Source organism: Nomascus leucogenys, chromosome X (assembly GCF_006542625.1).
Source record: "Nomascus leucogenys isolate Asia chromosome X, Asia_NLE_v1, whole genome shotgun sequence".
Lineage (NCBI taxonomy): Eukaryota > Metazoa > Chordata > Mammalia > Primates > Hylobatidae > Nomascus > Nomascus leucogenys.
In genome coordinates, this window is record NC_044406.1 from 56,965,986 (window position 1) to 56,986,891 (window position 20,906).

Sequence of the window (20,906 nt, forward strand, 5' to 3'; positions counted from 1 at the left end):
TTTTGCTTTGGAAAAGTTTCTATGCCACCATCAAATACTCTGAAATCACAACTGCCTTTAAAAGGACAAGAAAACAAGAGTCCGTTATGACCTCACATCTTTCCATGTCTGTTTTTGCCTGACAGCTCAACCATTTCTTCACAGTATATTTAAAAAAAAAAACATAGGAATAACATGTAAGGCTTAAGCCTTGTCTTTTTGTTTGTTTTTAAATGTGTACATAAAAAGGCAGGTTTAGATTTGGCACTTAGAATAAAGCAACCAGATTTGGTTGGAATCATATCTGCCTGTATCATACAAAGAATTCTCAGAGTGAGACGCCTGAAGGTGGGGTAAAGATTTGGTTTAGATATCACTAAATCATACACATTGGAAATTAATAAAGTGAGAATTATCTTCCTCGGTATAAACCAATCTGGAGTACAGTAAACCCCTTTTGAGAAGGATATTTTAACATAAAGGTAATTTACATTACCCTACACAATTGTTTAGAAAAAGGACACTTAATAAAATACTCTCATAGAAAGGTTTCCCAATAGTATATCAAAGCCTAATTAGCATCAAGAAGAGTTGGGTGTTTAATAAAAGCCAGTATGTAACAAAGAACTGACATGATCATCTTTAATTATTAAACTTCTCTTTCTACTAAATTAAGACCAAGCTTAAATAGTTACCAATTAGGTTTGAAAAGCACCTCTTAAAAAGACTTGGATTCCTTTTGGCTGGAAGTGTTCTAAGAAAGGTCTCACTTCCAGTGAAGTGTGAGGAGTATCTCAGACAAGAGGTGTTTCATGCATGTTGGCAGGCAATGACAACTGACTTGCTGGTAATTGAACATAATTTCTAAGGGTACTTTCCAAAGATACACATGTCTAATATATGCACCATAAGCTTTAGATTCTTGTAGTTAGTTCTATATAGAGTTTCAGGTTTTCTTTCATAGAGCAAACCTTATTCGTGAATTTATTCTTTAAAAAGTCAAACTGTTAGCTGTTATTTGTTACTTAAAATTGTTTTATTTATTACTGTGATAAATCTGTCATTCCATAAACTAAGTAAATAATTAATGAATTTTTAAAACGGTGGCCATGGTAGAATCTGAGCATGGCCACAAGCACAGGAACAGAGCCTGCCTCATGCATAGAAAAGATAAGCAGTAACCCCAGGCCTGTGAAACGTGTAGAAAGTAGGCAGAGGTCAGATTAGTGGATGACAGTGGCAGGTGGTTAAATGCCTTCCTATTTAAGTACAGTAGTCACATGAGAATGGAATTTCTGCTTGGGGAACTGGAAAGGTATGACAGTGGGTGAAGGGAGTCACATTTCTTTCACAGGATAGGTGCTATATCAGAGTATGAAGTGAAAGCCATTAATAGATCATCTTTTCTAGTACTCCTGGCAACTTGCCTTCAAGAGTCTCCTCACTATTGCTGGGCTCCTACCTATAGATAGCTAATCTGCTTTTAATAGTGTGTAAATACCTGGATTCCATCTTTTTCTTCTCTCAGATTTTTAAATCCAACTGTAAAACTAAAAGGTGTTTGGTGTTGAGAATAAATAGTTGATTTTCATGCAGTTTTTTTAAGTTCTGTATATTTTATATGTAAGCAATAATGTGGCATGTTGGGGAATAAAAATATCAAAGACCAAACAAATTGACCTCACAGATTTTGAGACTGAGATTGATCACATGGCCTTAGATAATTAACAAAATAATCCAGTCTTTTAAAAATGTTGTTTTTGCTTTTGGAAATACCAGGGTTGTGGTTTACTCCTTCTTAGTTTAGAATCATATTGAAAAGACCTTCCTTTCACTATTGACTAATTTTGTTTTTGATCTAAGAAATAAGATTAGGTACTATGTACTGTCCCTGTACAGATCTTTAGGAATAAATCAAGACTCTTTAGTTTTTTATAGAATTTGCAAAAACTACTACGTCTTGCCATTTACCTTTTTACTTTCAACTTCCCTGAAAACTAAACATACTCTATCCAGAACATCATGCTAGTTAATAAACTGCAATATATAGATTGAGATATGGGAGAAAGATCTGGGAGCAAGATCCAGAATGGCTCACTGGAGGCAGATTGGTACCATCATCCTTTTTGGCAACTTCCTTCACAAAGCCAGGAGTAGATGTAGCCTCCAGATTAAAATGGTGTGCACAAACCCCATTTTTTTTTCCCAAAAGAAGTCAAATGACAACTGGCAACATCTGATGATTTAGGTTATATAAAGCAAGGACTAAATAGTGGAAAGAGGAGGACCAGAGAGATAAAAAAAAAGGAAATCATCTTGATGCTTTAAAATTATAGGATCAAGGGAGCTATCAAGAATATGGAAGTAAAATATGGCCCTTATTTATTAATGGGAAAGACCCAAATAAATTACGAGTTCTTCAAAAACAAAAAGTTAAAAATTTACCAAGAGGAAGTAAATAGAAAAATGACTCCTGCTTACATATAAAAAAAGACAACCAAAATGATTTAGAGTTCTTCCACTAAAGAGGATGTTTTGGGTCTACAGGTTATAGCTAGAGATAAGAAATCAAGGAGCTATCCTGGCACTCCTCTCCCATATTTAAATTAAACCCTTAAAAGGTACCTCTTTCTTTCAAAGAAAAGCACCTAATGAGGTAATCTTTTAGAGATTTCTATGTGCACAACTGGATGTGATAATCAAGGGATGCCTCTTTAAGTCATCTAATGTTTTAGCTTAAGCCAAATATAGAGTATTTGGAACAGACTTTTTGGGTGAGGACCTGGATTCTGTTGGCATTAAGAGTTCTGGAATTGCTGAGAATATACAGAGCATGACCCAAACTGACCGAGGCCTATCCTACTCTCAGTATGTGGAAGTAGCAAAATCATGACTGAATATCCAATAGGACAGATAAAAAACCCATCAAGTATATCAACCCCTAGGAGAAAAACTGGTGTTTAAATAAAAATACATCCTTTTCCCCAGGAGTATCTGGATCTGCTATCAGAATGGACTTTTTTCAAAACTGTACATTAGCACAAGGTGATAAACCTACCAGATTTAAAAGTAGTGCCAATTGTGTCTAAAACATCCACAAACCTCATGTGATATCTAGATAAACAAAACCATTTGTTTTCATAAAAAGACCTAAAAAGGGTCCTATTTTGCACAAACCCAGATAGGCACACAGACCATGTCTCAGTCTGAGTCTGAAGCACTGAGATTTTCAGTTACTTCCTGAACTGATGCAATTAATGTTACTAATTCAAACCCCATTAATTTGAAATTTATAATTTTAGACTGTAGTGGATTCAAGTTTACCTATGGGCTATCTACGAAAAAAGGAATTGGCTAAGTATTTTAACAAGACCTAGCTGGGGTGTGGGTTGGAGAAAGCAAGTGTTGTAACTTAAGAAAACTTTCGTCGCATGTTTCAAACCACCAAGCACCCATGCACTTATGCTAACAATTAAGCATCATTTTGATTTCCTTCTCAGGAAAATATTGTATGTCTCCATTGGCAATAATGTTAGCTAACATCCCATGACTAAGCATACCTGAAAATAAAATTTTCTTTTAATTTATTCTGCAATTCACAGTTACCTGCTGTATACCATCTCTCCATACCCTCAAAAGGGTCATTATTGACCATTGTGACAATATTTCCACTTCACTCTCATATTACAGCAGTGAGGATAGAAAATAGGGGAGGTCGATCATTAAGGAAAACAGACAGTAGAACCAGCTTAATATGTGTCTCAGCTGAGAGGCAACATTTCTATAGTTAAATCCCATTTTAGAACAATAACATATTCTTTCTCTTGCCTACACTCTGTACTGCTTAATATGAACATATTGGTCACTTAATCAGTAAAGTAATTCCCTTCCAGACTTAAGTGGGGAGAGGGGTGCCCTGGCTTCACCCACTTAAACCAATTGGAAAAGCAGCATAGCCCTCTCTGGGACAAGAATCATTGTAGCTGCTGTAGGTATACCTAGCATGGAAGATGAGTAACTACCTCACTGATGCTTGGAGTAGTCTGCCTCCTTGGTGCTGGCCTTGGAGACGCCTGTGTCCCCCAAGATGCCCATGTCCCCAGAGAAACCCCTGGCCTCAGAAATACCCAAGTTTCCAGAGATGCCAGTGGCCTCAGAGATGTCCATGGCCCCATAGATTCCTAAGTCTTCGGAGAAGCCCATAGCCTCAAAGGTGCTCATGTCTCCAGAGATGCCCATGGCCTCAGAGATGCCTGTCCCTCCAGAGATGCCCACATCCCCAGAGATATTTATGGCCCTAAGGCTGCCCACAATCTCACAGCAGTTATGGTGGAGGTCTGCACACTGGCTTTTTACTTGATCCATCTGAGCTCGGAGGCCTCCTTCCCTGGATAGGGTGCCATTCTCCATCAAGGTATTCAGGTCTCCATCAATACCCATAAAGCCAAGAGGATTGGTCAAAGGACTTCCCAGATGCTGGGATAATATGTTTCCTAATTGAGAGCAGGTACAGATCTCTTCTGGTGGCTCATCATGGGCTTTTAGTTTCTGCCTCAGGAGCAAGAAAGGGTTGAGAAGTATTAGAAACAGGAGAAAAACTAGGCAAACATCACCTTGATCTGCAGAGATCCTATTGCTGTCACTTATAATGGTAGCAAATGACCTTTTGTTCACCCCCTCCCCCACAACATCTTTCCCTCATCACATGCCATAGTACTTTAGAAGCCCTACCATTGAAGAATCTCAAAGGTCTTATATCTATAAAAGTCCTCTTTTATGATAAGTGCAATTTTGTTCACAAGATGGGGAGAGGGCAGGGGAATAGATCACTAATATTTATTGAATATTGCTATGTGCTAGGCACTTTACACACAGTATTTCCTTTTATCCTTATAATAAACCTATTAGTTTAGGTATTAGCTGTATTTTACAGATGAAGAAACTGAGGCTCAGAGAAGCTAAGTAAGTCACCCAAATTCGCACATGTACAAAGTAAAGAACTGGGATCTGACCCTGCATCTGCCTGACGCCAAAGTCTATGACCTGTCGTCTACATCATGCTACCTCTATCAGATATTTTCACTTTCAGAGATAATATAATGATTCACTGATACTTTACAACAGTGATTATTTGGGGGTCATAAGTCCCCATTGAAAATCTGATGAAAATTATGGACCTTCTCTTCAGAAAAATGCATACATTTTTCTGAAGGTGGTGGGGGGAGTCTTTTAAACTTTTCATTTTGTACCTTGTTGCATTCTGTATTTTCTAACTTTACACTTATATTGCCTTTTAAAAAAAGTCAACAGGGTTGTCTGGGTGATATTATCAGCCGCTTTGTTTTTCTGCTCTGTATTAAAAAAAGAAAGTTAATAACACACATACATAAAAACACATACACACTTCAAAAGGAAGTCTTTCCAGAGTGATCAGGGTATATGTGAAATGAATCTGATTCTCTCTCAGGAGTCAGGCAGGGATAAGCGAGAGGGCTGGGTCAATAATAGGGCACCTTCCCTGAGGGCCTTGTGGAAGAATCTGCTAGTAGCTAAAAGAGGAGCCGTAAGAAGAAGTTTCTCTACTACATCTAATCTACTTAGGACTGGACCTTCTCGGGGTTGCATGTTTCCTACGATTTTAAGTTATGCTTTAGTTCGCCCCCCTCCACCTTTTTAAAAAATGGAACCAAGTAACTGGCTGTTGACTCCCAAGAGGACATTAAAAAGTTTGGGATCTGATGTAATCACAACACATTTATTTTCACAATAAAATGACATTTGTTTACTTACAGGGAGCAGAAAAGCTATGCCTTATCTGGCTTAAAGTGGGTTCACACCCAGTTCCTAAATAACACACCATTTCCAATAATTCTTTTCTAAGAGGTACCTTTCCCCTGTCCTTCAAACAAACCCTTAGGGATTCCTACATTTCATAAGCAGCTCAGTTTATGAAATCAACAAGAAATACTTTTTGACTTCTATAACCTGTAATTAAAAAACAAGTGTCCAACATGGTCACTCAATAAGCAGAGTTTGCAGTCTACATGGGAAGGAAATAAGAATCTTCTTTTATAAGATTTTCTTAATTGGAAAACAGCAATTGCACTGTTCTTATCAGTATACCCTAGATGTTATACTTATTCTCTTAATGCTATGTGATTTCCCTAGTCATTCCCTCTTGTTCCTCCTACTCATTTCATCCAGATCCAAAAAGAGATAAAGGGAACAAATTCACTTGTTTATCTAGTTGAGTGACATATTTACCACATTTTGGGAAGTAAGAAAAGGAGTTATGCTCAAAGCTTTGTAGACACGGGACACATGAAAAGCCAAAGAGTATAAAAAAGCCAGCCAGTCAGCTTTCCACAAGTATCAATTCAACTCCAAGCAGGCTGGACCTACTCAGAAGAGGCAAGAAGATCTCTCTTTGGGACTTTTCTCCTCACCTTTTCTAGTTCATGCACATCTGTTTCCAGCATTGCTCTCTGTTTCTTAATTTCCAGGAGGCTCTCTAGCATACTCTGCTTGGGCTGCAGCCCTTTGTCAAAGCGGTTATACATCCCACACCAGAACCTCAAATAGACAAAAATGGGGGGAAAAGTGGGTTAGTTTAGCGGGAGTAATTGATTACCAATGTTTTCCTTGTGCCAAGAAAATATTGGCCTAGTAGGTGGGAAAATCTCATGAGTACTGTAATTTGATGACATTAAAAAGCCTGGACATGCTCATAATTGGGAAGAGTAAAGATACCAGCAGAAAAATCTCAGCTGAAGGAGACATTTTAGACTTGAGCAAACTTGACGTTCTTTTAAACAATCAAATTATGATTTTGAGATAATTATAGACTCACATGTAGTTTTATGAAATAATAAGGGAGAGGAATGACATCAGCAAGATGGCAGAATAGGAAGCCCTGGACTCTCCTTCCCCCAATGGATACACTGATTTAATTGCAACACAAGGATCAATTCCCTTTATGAGAAATCCAGCAACTCATGGAGAAGTTTCTGCACCATGGATAAGTATGAAACCAACCAGATTGTAAACAAAACACCTGTAGAAAAAGCAGAAACATCCACTCATCATAATCCCAACTCCCAGCACAGTGCCATAGGATCAGGAGGAAACCCCCATTCCCAGCTTCTACCTCAGAATGGAAGAAGTTGGACTGCACATCTAACATCCCAACTTCTCCAGGTGCCACCTGAAAGACTGGCTTCTTTCTCACCTATTTCAAAGAGTTGAAAGGGTCTGGCATGTGATAGTATCCTGAGGGCTACAGAGAAGAAAGTGGCAGTTTCAACTAGCATGTAGACATGTACCACAGCTCCTGTACCTGGCTCAACACAGGGTAGGGGGAAAATCCCAGTTCCCAGCTTCTCCCTGGGAAGGGGAAAGAGTTGGAACATGCACACAGCATTCTAAATTCTCCAGGAGCTACCAAGGGAATGGCTTTTGTGCCACCTGTCTAGGAACATTGATGAAACTGGACATACTCTGGATGCCTGGGGGACACTAATAACAAAGACAGCAGTTTAAACTAGGACAATGGGTTGAAAGGCCCACAGAAGCTCTGGCTTGGTTGGCTGGTGAATGTCTTCTCCCGTACAAGGCCAATCCATATGACTGGGAGTGAGAGTGGATTCTTCTGATGTAATACAATCTGAACAAAGAAACACGCTAAAACTCCAGAAACTGACTCTAATGAAAATATATGAATTACCCGACACAGAATTCAATATATCCATCATGGAAAAATCTCAACAAGCTCAGGAAAACAATCCATGAACAAAATGAAAATTTCAACAAAGAGACAGAAAATGTAAAAGAATAGGCAGATGTCTTAAAGCTGAAGAATACAATAACTGAAGTAAAGAATCCAATAGAGAAGTTAAATGACAGACTAGAGCAAGCAGAAAAAAGACTAAGCAGACAAACACAGATTATTTGTCATTATCCAATCAGAGGCACACAAAGAAAAAAGAATAAAAAAAAATAGCTTAAAGGACCTATGGGACACCATTAATTAGCAGACCAATATATGCATTATGGGAGTCCCAAGAGAATATAAGAAGGACTAGAAATCTTATTTAAAGAAGTAATGACTGAAAACCCCCTAAATCTGGGGAAGGAAATGGACATCCAGATCTAGGAAGCCAAAATGACCCAAATATGATGAATCTAAGGAAATCCACACTAAGGCATATGATAATCAAATTGCCAAAGTCGAAGACAGGATTTTGAAAGCAGTAAGATAAAACCAACTTGTCATATGCAGGAAAATACATTAGGACCATCAGCAGACATCTCAGCAAAAAAAAAACTTTCAGGTCAGAAGAGAGTAGACAGTGGGATAATATATTCAAAGCACTGAAGGAAAACTAAAACTATGAACCAATAATGATATATGTGGCAAAACTGTTCTTCAAAAACGAAAGAGAGATCAAGACTTTCCCAGACAAACAAAAGCTAAGGGAGTTCATTACCACTAGACCTGCCTTACAGGAAATCTAAAGGGAAGTCTTCTTAGATTGAAAGGGAAATGAAAATGAAAATGAAAGAATGCTAAATAGCAACACAGTAGCATAAAAAAGTATAAAAGTTGTTGGTGAAGGTAAGTATATAAACTAATAAAGAATACTATGTTACTCTAATGGTTGTGGGTAAATCACTTTTAATTGTAGTATAAAGTCTAAAAAAGTATTAAAATAATTATAAAGTATGCTAATGAATATACAATATAAATAAATGTAAACTTTGACATGAATAACATAGAGAAGAAGAAAACGTGTAATGTGTGCATAATTGAAGTTGAGTTGTTACATGCTTAAGACAGAGTGTTAGACTGTTAGACATTTTATGTAAGCCCCATGGTAGTTACAAAGGAAATACCTACAGAAGTTAAAAAAAAAAGAAGTGAAAGTAATCAAAGCATACTAATATAAAAACTAAACAAACAAACAAACAAAAAAACAAAACATAAAGGAAGAAAGCAAGAAATGAAAAGAAGAAGAACAACAAAATCCCTACAAGGCAAACAGAAAACAATGAACAAAATGGCAACAGTAAATCCTCCCCTATCAACAATTACTTGAAATATATACATGGATTAAACTCCCCAATAAAAATACACAGAATGACTGAATAGTTTAAGAAAAACATCCTATTATATGCTGTCTATAAGAGACTCACTTTAGATTTAAGGGCACACATACGCTGAAAGTGAAGGGATAAAAAAAGATATTCCATGCAAACTGTAACTTAAAAAAAGCAGGTATGGCAATAGTAATATCAGATAAAATGAACTATAAGTCAAAAAATGTCACTGAGACAATGAAGAATTTTATATAATGATGAAAGTATCAATACACCAGGAAACTATAACAATTATAAATGTATATGCATTCAACATCAGAGTACCTAAATATGTAAAGCAAACACTGATGGAACTGAAGGGAGAAACAGACAGAAATACAGTAATAGATTACTTCGATACTCTGCTTTCAATTATGGATAGAACAATCGAGAGAAAAATCAAAAAACAAATAGCAGACTTGAACAAGTCTATGGACCAAATGGACCTAACAGATATACAGAATATTCAACCCAATAACAGTACAATACACATTCTTTTCAAAAGCACATGTAACATTCTCCAAGATAGGTCACATGTTAGGTCATAAAAGAGAGCTTATCAAATTTAAGAAGATTAAAATCATACCAAGTATTTTTTTCTGTTCACAATGGAATGAAACTAGAAATCAATAGCATAAAGGAAACCTGGAAAGTTAAAACATATATGGAAATTAAAAAACTTAAACACTCTTAAACAACCAATGGGTCAAAGAAATCAAAAGGGAAATTGGAAAGTATCTTGAAACAAACAAAACCACAACATACCAAAACATGTAGGATGCAGCAAAGGCAGTACTAAGAAGGAAATTTATTAGCACAGCTATTATGGAAAACGGTATGGAGGTTTGACAAAAATTAAAAATAGAACTACCATATGATCCAGCAATCCCACTTCTGGGTAGAGGAATTGAAATCAGTATTTTGAAGAAATATCTGCACTCTAATGTTCATTCTGGCATTATTCACAAGAGTCAAGATATGGACTCAACCTAAGAGTCCATCAATAGGTGATTGAATAAAGAAAATGTGATATATATGTACATAATGGAATACTATTCTACCTTAAAAAAGAAATAAATGCTGTCATTTGTGACAACGTAGATGGAACCAGAGGACATTATGTAAGTGAAATAAGCCAGACACAGAAAGACAAAAACTATATGTTCTCACTTATACATGGAATCTAAAACAATCAAACTCATGGAAACAGAGAGTAAAATTGTGGATATGAGAGGTTCAGATAGGAGAGAATGGGGAGATGTTGGCCAAAGGGTAGAAAGATGCAGTTAGATAAAAGGAATGACTTTTTGAGGTCTTCTGCCCAGCATGGTGACCATGGTTGACAATAACGTATTGCGTATTTCAAAATTGAAGAGAAGAGAGTAAATTTCAAGTGTCTCACCACAAAAATGATGGCTAAATGAGGTGATGGATATGTTAATTAGCTTGATTTAATCATTCCACATTTTATTCATATATCAAAACATCACATTGTACCCCTGAAATATATACAATTATGACTGGCCAATTAAAAATATTAATAAAAAAGAGAAATTTATAGTGATAAATTATAGTGATAATTTATAGTGATACTAAAAAAGAAGAAAGATCTAAAATCAAAAACCTAACTTTATATCTCAGGAACTAGGAAAAGAACAAACTAGCCCAAAGGTAGTGGAGGAAGGAATAATAAAGGTTAGAGAAGAAATAAATGAAATAGTGAATATAAAATCAAAGAAACAAAGAGGTGGGGCCAGGTGCAGTGGCTCACGTCTATAATCCCGGAACCTTGGGACGCCAAGGCAGGAGAATTGTTTGAGGCCAGGAGTTCGAGACCAGCCTGGACTACATAGAGAGACCTCATCTCTACCAAAACATTTAGAAAATAGCACATGCTTGTAGTCCCAGCTACTTGGGAGCTGGGTTTGGAGGACTGCTTGAGCCTCGTCCAGTCTGCAGCCAGGCCAACAGAGTGAGTCTCTGTCCAAAAAAAAAAAAAAAAAAAAAAAAAAGGCAAGAAAGAAACTAAGAAGTGTTTATTTTTTGGAAAAAAAATTCCAAAATTGATAAAACTTTAGCTAGACTAAGAAATAAAAAGGGAAGACTTGAATAAATAAAATCAGAAACAAAACAGGAGACATTACAACTGATGCAACAAAAATAAAAAAGATGATAAAGACAACAATGTACCAATAAATTGGATAACCTAGAATAAATTAATAAATCCCTAGAAACATACAACCTACCAAGACTGACTCACAAAGAAAAACTGAACAGACTAATACTGAGTAGAGAAATTGAATCAGGAATCAAAAACCTCCCAGGAAAGAAAAGCCCAGGGCTAGAGGCTTCACTGAAGAATTCTCCCAAATATTTAAAGAATTAATGCTTTTTAAATTGTGTCTATTTGATTCTTCTCTCTTTTCTTCTTTATTAGTCTGGCTAGTGGTCTATCTAGTTTGTTGATCTTTTGAAAAAAACAGCTCCTGGACTCATTAATTTTTTGAAGGGTTTTTCATGTCTCTATCTCCTTCAGTTCTGATCTGATCTTAGTTACTTCTGGTCTTCTGCTAGAATTTGTTTGCTCTTGCTTCTCTAGTTCTTTTAACTGCAATGTTAGGGTGTTGATTTTAGATCTTTCCTGATTTCCCCTGTGGGCATTTGGTGCTATACATTTTCCTCTAAACGCTGTGTCTTTGTTCTGATTGGTTTCAAAGAACTTATTTATTTCTGCCTTAATTTCATTAATTACCCAGCAGTCATTCAGGATCATTAATTACCCAGTAGTCATTCAGGAGCAGGTTGTTCAGTTTCCATGTAGTTGTGCAGTTTTGAGTGAGTTTCTTAATCCTGAGTTCTAAATTGATTGCATTGTGGTCTGAGACACTGTTTGTTATGATTTCCATTCTTTTGTATTTGCTGAGGAGTGTTTTACTTCCAATTATGTGGTCAATTTTAGAATAAGTGCAGTGTGGTGCTGAGAAGAATGTATATTCTGTTGATTTGGGTTGGAGAGTTCTGTAGATGTCTATTAGGTTGGCTTGGTCTAGAGCTGAGTTCAAGTCTCATTGATCTAATATTGACAGTGGGGTATTAAAATCTCCTACTATTATTCTGTGGGAGTCTAAGTCTCTTTGTAGGTCTCTAAGAACTTGCTTTATGAATTTAGGTGCTCCTGTATTGGGTGCATATATATTTAGGATAGTTAGCTCTTCTTGTTGCATTGATCCCTTTACCATTATGTACTTTGTCTTTTTTGACCTTTGTTGGTTTAAAGTCTGTTTTAAGACTAGGATTGCAACCCCTGCTTTTTTTGTTTGTTTGTTTTCCATTTGCTTGGTGTATATTCCTCCATCCCTTTATTTTGAGCTTATGTGTGTCTTTGCATGTGAGATGGGTCTCCTGAATACAGCACACCAATGGGTCTTGACTCTATCCAATTTGCCAGTCTGTGTCTTTTAATTGGGGCATTTAGCCCATTTACATTTAAGGTTAATATTGTTATGTGTGAATTTGATCCTGTCATTATGATGCTAGCTTGTTATTTTGCCTGTCAGTTGATGCGATTTCTTCATAGTTCCGATGGTCTTTACAATTTGGTATGTTTCTGCAGCGGCTGGAACCAGTTGTTGCTTTCCATGTTTAGTGCTTCCTTCAGGAGCTCTTGTAAGGCAGGCCTGGTGGTGACAAAATCTCTCAGTATTTGCTTGTCAGTAAAGGATTTTATTTCTCCTTCACTTATGAAGCTTAGTTTGGCTGGATATGAGATTCTGGGTTGAAAATTCATTAAGAATGTTGAATATTGGCCCCCACTCTCTTCTGGCTTGTAGGGTTTCTGCAGAGAGATCTGCTGTTAGTCTGATGGGCTTCCCTTTGTGGGTAACCCAACCTTTCTCTCCCTTAACATTTTTTCCTTCATTTCAACCTTGGTGAATCTGATGATTATGTGTCTTGGGGTTGTTCTTCTCAAGGAGTATCTTTGTGGTGTTCTCTTATTTCCTGAATTTGAATGTCGGTCTGTCTTGCTAGGTTGGGGAAGTTCTCCTGGATAATATCCTGGAGTGTTTTCCAATTTGGTTCCATTCTCCTCATCACTTTCAGGTACGCCAATCAAATGTAGGTTTGGTCTCTTCACATAGTCCCATATTTCTTGGAGGCTTTGTTCATTTCATTCTTTTTTCTCTAATCTTGTCTTCATGCTATATTTCATTAAGTCGATCTTCAATCTCTGATATCTTTTCTTCCGCTTGGTCAATTTGGCTATTGATACTTGTTTATGCTTCATGAAGTTCTCGTGCTGTGTTTTTCAGTTCCATCAGGTCATTTATATTCTTCTCTAAACTGGTTATTCTAGTTAGCAATTCCTCTAACTTTTTTTCAAGGTTCTTAGCTTCCTTGAATTGAGTTAGAAAATGCTCCTTTAGCTCAAAAGAGTTTGTTATTACCCACCTTCTGAAGCCTACTTCTGTCAATTCGTCAAACTCATTCTCCCTCCAGTTTTATTCCCTTGCTGGTAAGGAGTTGTGATACTTTGGAGGAAAAGAGGCACTCTGGCTTATGGAATTTTCAGCCTTTTTGCACTGGTTTTTCCTCATTTTTGTGGATTTATCTACCTTTGGTCTTCGCAGCTGGTGAGGTTCAGATGGGGCGTCTGTGTGGATGTCCTTTTTGTTGATGTTGATGCTATTTCTTTTGCTGTTTTTTTTTTTTTTTGAGACAGAGTCTCAGTCTGTCCTCCAGGCTGGAGTACAATGGTGAGATCTCAGCTCACGGCAACCTCCACCTCCCAGGTTCAAGTGATTCCCCTGCCTCAGCCTCCTGAGGAGCTGGGACTACAGGTGGGCGCCACCATGCCCAACTAATTTTTTGTATTTTAGTAGAGATGGGGTTACACCATGTTCGTCAGGCTGGTCTCGAACTCCTGACCTTGTGATCTGCCCGCCTCGGCCTTCCAAAGTACTGGGATTACAGGCATGAGCCACCGTGCCCAGCCAATGTTGATGCTACTTCTTTCTGTTTGTTAGTTTTCCTTCTGACAGTCAGGCCCCTCTGTTGCAGGTCTGCTGGAGTTTGCTGGAGGGCCACTCCAGACCCTATTTGCCTGGTTATCACCAGTGGAGGCTGCAGAATAGCAAAGATTGCTGCCTGTTCCTTCCTGTGGAAGCTTCGTCCCAGAGGGGCACCTGCCAGATGCCAGCCAGAGCTCTCCTGTATGAGGTGTCTGTCGACTCCTGCTGGGAGGTATCTCCTAGTCAGGAGGCACAGGGGTCAGGGACCCACATGAGGAAGCAGTCTGTCCCTTAGCAGAGCTCAAGTGCTGTGCTGGGAGATCCACTGCTCTCTTCAGAGCTGGCAGGCAGGAACACTTAAGTCTGATGAAGCTGTGCCCACAGCCACCCCTTCCCCCTAACACTTCTCAAATTATTTCAAGAAATCAAAAAGGAGGGCATGCTTCAAAACTCATATTATGTTAGCCAGAGTTACCCTTATACCAAAGAAAATTATAGGCTAATATTGCTGATACTGAATATAGATGCAAAAATCTTCATGAAAATACTAAACATCATACTCAGTGTTGAAAGACTGAAAGCTTTACCTTTAAGATTGGGAATAAGATAAGAAAGCCTGCTTTCACTCAACTTAAGCATGCAGGTAAGAGGCTTATACACAATAAACTACAAAATATTGTTGAAAGAAATTAAAGATGACACAAATGAATGGAAAGACATTCCCTGTTCATGAATTGAAAGACTTAATATTGTTACAATGTCAATACTACCCAAAGTGATTTACAGATTTAATGCAGTTTCCATCAAAATCACAATGGTGGTTTTTTACAGAAATGGAAAAAATACATCCTAAAATTCATATGGAATTGCAAGGGACCCTGAATAGCAAAAACAATCTTGAAAAATAAGACAAAGTTGGAGGTCACATACTTTTTGACTTCAAAAGATATTATTAAGCTACAGTAATCAATACAATATTGTACTGGCATGAAGACACACATATGGACCAATGGAATAGAACAGAGAACCCAGAAATAAACCATTGCATATACAATGAAGTGATTTTTGATAACAGTGCCAAGACAATTCAATGCAGAAAGGACAGTCTTTCAAACAAATGGGTGCTGGGAAAACTTTATATCCACATGCAAAAGAATGAAATTGAATGAAATTGAAATGAATAAATTCCTGGACACATACACCCTCCCAAGGCTAAACCAGGAAGAAGTCGAATTATTGAATAGACAAATAACAAGTTCTGAAATTGCAGCAGGAATAAATAGCCTAACAACTAAAAAAAGCCCAGGACCAGATGAATTCACAGCCAAATTCTACTAGAGGTACAAAGAGGAAATGGTACCATTCCTTCTGAAACTATTCCAAACAATTGAAAATGAGCGACTTCTCCTTAACTCACTTTATGAGGCCAGCATCATCCTGATACCAAAACCTGGCAGAGACACAATAAAGAAAGAAAACTTCAGGCCAATATCCCTGATGAACATTGATGCAAAAATCCTCAATAAAATACTGGCAAACTGAATCCAGTAGCACATCAAAAAGATTATCCACCACAATCAAGTCAGCTTCACCTCTGGGAGGCAAGGCTGGTTCAACACACACAAGTCAATAAACATAATTCATCACATAAACAGAACCAATGACAAAAACCACATAATTATCTCAATAGATGCAGAAAAGGCCTTCGATAAAATTCAATGTCCTTCCTATTAAAAACTCTCAATAAACTAGGTACTGACAGAACATATCTCAAAATAATATGAGTTATTTATGACAAACCCACAGCCAATATCATACTGTATGGGCAAAAGCTGGAAGCATTCCCTTTGAATATAGGCACAAGACAAGGATACCCTCTCTCACTACTCCTATTCAACACAGTATTGGAAGTTCCAGCCAGGGCAATCAGGCAAGAGAACGAAACAAAGCGTATTCAAATAGGAAGAGAGGAAGTCAAATTGTCTCTGTTTGCAGACGACATGATCTTATATCCAGAAAACATCATCATCTCAGTCCAAAAGCTCCTTAAGCTGATAAGCAACTTCAGCAAAGTCTCAGGATACAAAATCAATGTGCAAAAATCTCAAGCATTGCTATACCACCACCAATAGACAAGCAGAGAGTCAAATCATGAATGAACTTCCATTCACAACTGCTACAAAGAGAATACAATTCCTAGGAATACAGCTAACAAGGGATGTGAAGGACCTCTTCAAGGAGAACTATAAACCACTGCTCAAGGAAATGAAAGAGGACACAAACAAATGGAAAAACATTCCATTCTCATGGATAGGAAGAATCAGTATCATGCAAATGGCCATACTGCCCAAAGTAATTTAGAGATTCAATGCTATTCCCATCAAACTACTATTGACATTTTTCATAGAATTAGAAATAACTACTTAAAAATTCATATGAAATCAAAAAACAGCCCATATATCCAAGACAATCCTAAGCAAAAAGAACACAGCTAGAGGTATCACACTACTTGACTTCAAACTATACTACAAGGCTATACAGTAACCAAAACAGCATGGTATTGGTACCAAAACAGACACATAGACCAATGAAACAGAATAGAGATCTCAGAAATAACACCACACATCTACTACCATCTGATCTTCGACAAGCCTGACAAAAACAAGTAATGGAGAAAGGATTCCCTATTTAATAAAAGGTGCTGGGAAAACTGGCTAGCCATTTGCAGAAAACTGAAACTGGACCCCTTCCTTATACCTTATACAAAAATTAACTCAGGATGGATTAAAGACTTAAATATAAAACCCAAAACCATAAAAACCACAGAAGAAAATCTAGGCAATACCATTCAGAAAATAGGCATGAGCAAAGATTTTATGATGAAATTGCCAAAAGCAGTTGCAACTAAAGCTAAAATCAACAAATGGGATCTAATTAAACCAAAGAGCTTCTGAATAGCAAAAGAAACTATCATCAGAGTGAACAGACAACCTAAAAAATGGGAGAAAATTTTTGCAATCTACCCATCTGACAAAGTTCTAATATCCAGAATTTACAAGGAACTTAAACAAATTTACAAGGAAAAAAACAACCCCATCAAAAAGAGGGCAAAGGATACGAACAGATACTTCTCCAAAAAAAAAGATATTTATGCGGCCAACAAACATATGAAAGAAAGCTCAACATCACTGATCATTAGAGAAACACAAATCAAAACCACAAGATACCATCTCACGCCAGTCAGAATGGCGATTATTAAAAAGTCAAGAAACAATAGATGCTGGCAAGGCTGGGGAGAAATAGGAACACTTTTACACTGTTGTTGGGAATGTAAATCAGTTCAATCACTGCAGAAGACAGGGTGGAGATTCCTCAGTGATCTAGAGCCAGAAATACCATTTTACCCAGCAATGCCATTACTGGGTATATACCCAACAGAATATAAATAATTATATTATAAAGATATATGCACATGTATGTTTATTGCAGCAGTATTCACAATAGGTAAGACTTGGAACCATACATGGACACAGGGAGGGGAACAACACACACCGAGGCCTGTCAGAAGGGGCAGGCGTAGGGAGAGCATCAGGACTAACAGCTAAAGCATGTGGGGCTTAATACCTAGACGACAGGTTGATAGGTGCAGCAAACCACCATGGCACATGTTTACCTATGTAACAAACCTGCACATTCTGTACATGTATCCTGGAACCTAAAATAAAATAAAATTAGAAAAAAAGAGACAAAAAAAAGAATAAAGTTGGACCCTTACTTTACACCATAAACAAAAATTAACTCAAAGTGTATAAAAGACCTAAAGGTAAGGGTGAAAATTGTAAAATTATTTACAGTGAACACAGGATAAAACATCATGATACTGAATTCAGCAATCTTATATCACAGATATACGACCAAAAGAATAAAAATGCATAAATTGGGCTACATCAAAATTAAACTTTCATGTATCAAAATACACTATCAGAAGTGTGAAAAGGCAACCTGCAGAATGGGAGAAAATATTTGCAAATCATATATCTAGTAAGGAGTTAATATCCAGAAGGGGAGAGCTCCAAGATGGCCGAAGAGGAACAGCTCCAGTCTACAGCTCCCAGCATGAGTGACGCAGAAGATGGGTGATTTCTGCATTTCCAACTGAGGTACCGAGTTCATCTCACTGGGGCTTGTTGGACAGCGGGGGCAGGACAGTGGGTGAAGCCCACCGACCATGAGCCGAAGCAGGGCGAGGCATCGCCTCACCCAGGATGTGCAAGGGGTCAGGGAATTCCCTTTCATAGCCAAGCAAAGCTGTGACAGATGGCACCTGGAATATTGGGTCACTCCCACCCTAATACTGTGCTTTTCCAATGGTCATAGCAAACGGCACACCAGGAGATTATATCCCGCACCTGGCTCAGAGGGTCCCACGCCCAAAGAGCCTCACCCACTGCTAGCACAGCAGTCTGAGATGGAACTGCAAGGCGGCAGCGAGGCTAGGGGAGGGGTGCCCGCCATTGCTCAGGCTTCAGTAAGTAAACAAAGCAGCCTGGAAGCTCGAAATGGGTGGAGCCCACTGCAGCTCAAGGAGGCCTGGCTGCATCTGTAGACTCCACCTCTGGGGGCAGGGCATAGCTGAACAAAAGGCAGCAGAAACCTCTGCAGATTTAAATGTCCCTGTCTGACAGCTTGGAAGACAGTAGTGGTTCTCCCAGCACGGAGTTTAAGATCTGAGAACGGACAGACTGCCTCCTCAAGTGGGTCCCTGACCCCAGAATAGCCTAGCTGGGAGACACCCCCCAGTAGGGGCAGACTGACACCTCACACAGCTGGGTACCCCTCTGAGACGAAACCTCCAGAGGAACGATCATACAGCAACATTTGCTATTGAGCAATATTCGCTGTTCTGCAGCCTCTGCTGCTGATACCCAGGCAAACAGGGTCTGGAGTGGACCTCCAGCAAACTCCAACAGACCTGCAGCTGATGGTCCTGACTGTTAAAAGGAAAACTAACAAACAGAAAGGACATCCACACCAAAACCCCATCTGTATGTCACCATCATCAAAGACCAAAGGTAGATAAAACCACAAAGATGGGGAAAAAACAGAAGAGAAACACTGAAAGTAATAAAAATCAGAGCGCCTCTCCTTCTCCAAAGGAACGCAGCTCGTCACCAGCAATGGAACAAAGCTGGATGGAGAATGACTTTGATGAGTTGAGAGAAGAAGGCTTCAGACGATCAAACTTCTCTGAGCTAAAGGAGGAAGTTTGAACCCATGGCAAAGAAGTCAAAAACCTTGAAAAAAAATTAGACGAATGGCTAACTAGAATAACCAATGCAGAGAAGTCCTTAAAGGACCTGATGGAGCTGAAAACCATGGCATGAAAACTACGTGACGTATGCACAAGCTTCAGTAGCTGATTCAATCAATTGGAAGAAAGGGTATCAGTGATTGAAGATCAAATGAGTGAAATGAAGTGAGAAGAAAAGTTTAGAGAAAAAAGAATAAAAATAAATGAACAAAGCCTCCAAGAAATATGGGACTATGTGAAAAGACCAAATCTACGTCTGATTGGTGTACCTGAAAGTGACGAGTTGGAAAACACTCTGCAGGATATTATCCAGGAGAACTTCCCCAACCTAGCAAGGCAGGCCAACATTCAAATTCAGGAAATACAGAGAATGCCACAAAGATACTCCTCGAGAAGAGCAACTCCAAGAAACATAATTGTCAGATTCATCGAAGTTGAAATGAAGGAAAAAATGTTAAGGGCAGCCAGAGAGAAAGGTCACATTACCCACAAAGGGAAGCCCATCAAACTAACAGAGGATATCTCGGCAGAAACTCTACAAGCCAGAAGAGAGTGGCGGGCCAACATTCAACATTCTTAAATAAAAGAATTTTCAACCCAGAATTTCATATCCAGCCAAACTAAGCTTCATAAGTGAAGGAGAAATAAAATATTTTACAGACGAGCAAAGGCTGAGAGACTTTGTCACCACCAGGCCTGCCCTAAAAGAGCTCCTGAAGCAAGCACTAAACATGGAAAGGAACAACCGGTACCAGCCACTGCAAAAATAGGCTAAATTGTAAAGACCATCGAGGCTAGGAAGAAACTGCATCAACTAAAGAGCAAAATAACCAGCTAACATCATAATGACAGGATCAAATTCACACATAGCAATATTAACCTTAAATGTAACTGGGCTAAATGCTCCAACTAAAAGACATAGACTGGCAAATTGGATAAAGAGTCAAGACCCATCAGTGTGCTGTATTCAGGAAACCCATCTCATGTGCAGAGACACACATAGGCTCAAAATAAAGAGATGGAGGAAGATCTACCAAGCAAATGGAAAACAAAAAAAGGCAGGGGTTGCAATCCTAGTCTCTGATAAAACAGACTTTAAATCAACAAAGATCAAAAGGGACAAAGAAGGCCATTACACAATGGTAAAGGCATCAATTCAACAAGAAGAGCTAACTATCCTAAATATATATGCACCCAATACAGGAACACCCAGATTCATAAAGCAAGTCCTTAGAGACCTACAAAGAGACTAGACTCCCATACAATAATAATGGGAGATTTTAACACCCCACTGTCAACATTAAACAGATCAATGGGACAGAAAGTTAACAAGGATATCCAGGAATTGAATTCAGCTCTGCACCAAGCAGACCTAATAGCCATCTACAGAACACTCCACCCCAAATCAACAGAATATACATTCTTCTCAGCACCACACCGCATCTATTCCAAAGTTGACCACATAGTTGGAA

At 38.3% G+C, this 20,906-nt stretch overlaps 1 protein-coding gene across 1 annotated transcript in view; it reads right to left on the reverse strand.

Annotated features, from left to right (window-relative positions):
- Nucleotides 1-3,546: 3,546 nt before the first annotated feature.
- Nucleotides 3,547-20,906, reverse strand: part of MTMR8 (myotubularin related protein 8) — a 111,713-nt gene continuing 94,353 nt past the window's right edge. The window contains exons 13-14 of the mRNA XM_003272648.2: nucleotides 6,426-6,552; nucleotides 3,547-4,527 (exon numbers count right to left, since the gene is read on the reverse strand). Of these exons, the coding sequence (XP_003272696.1) occupies nucleotides 4,003-4,527; nucleotides 6,426-6,552 (652 nt within the window). The 3' untranslated portion in view covers nucleotides 3,547-4,002. The remainder of the gene's footprint in view (nucleotides 4,528-6,425; nucleotides 6,553-20,906) is intronic.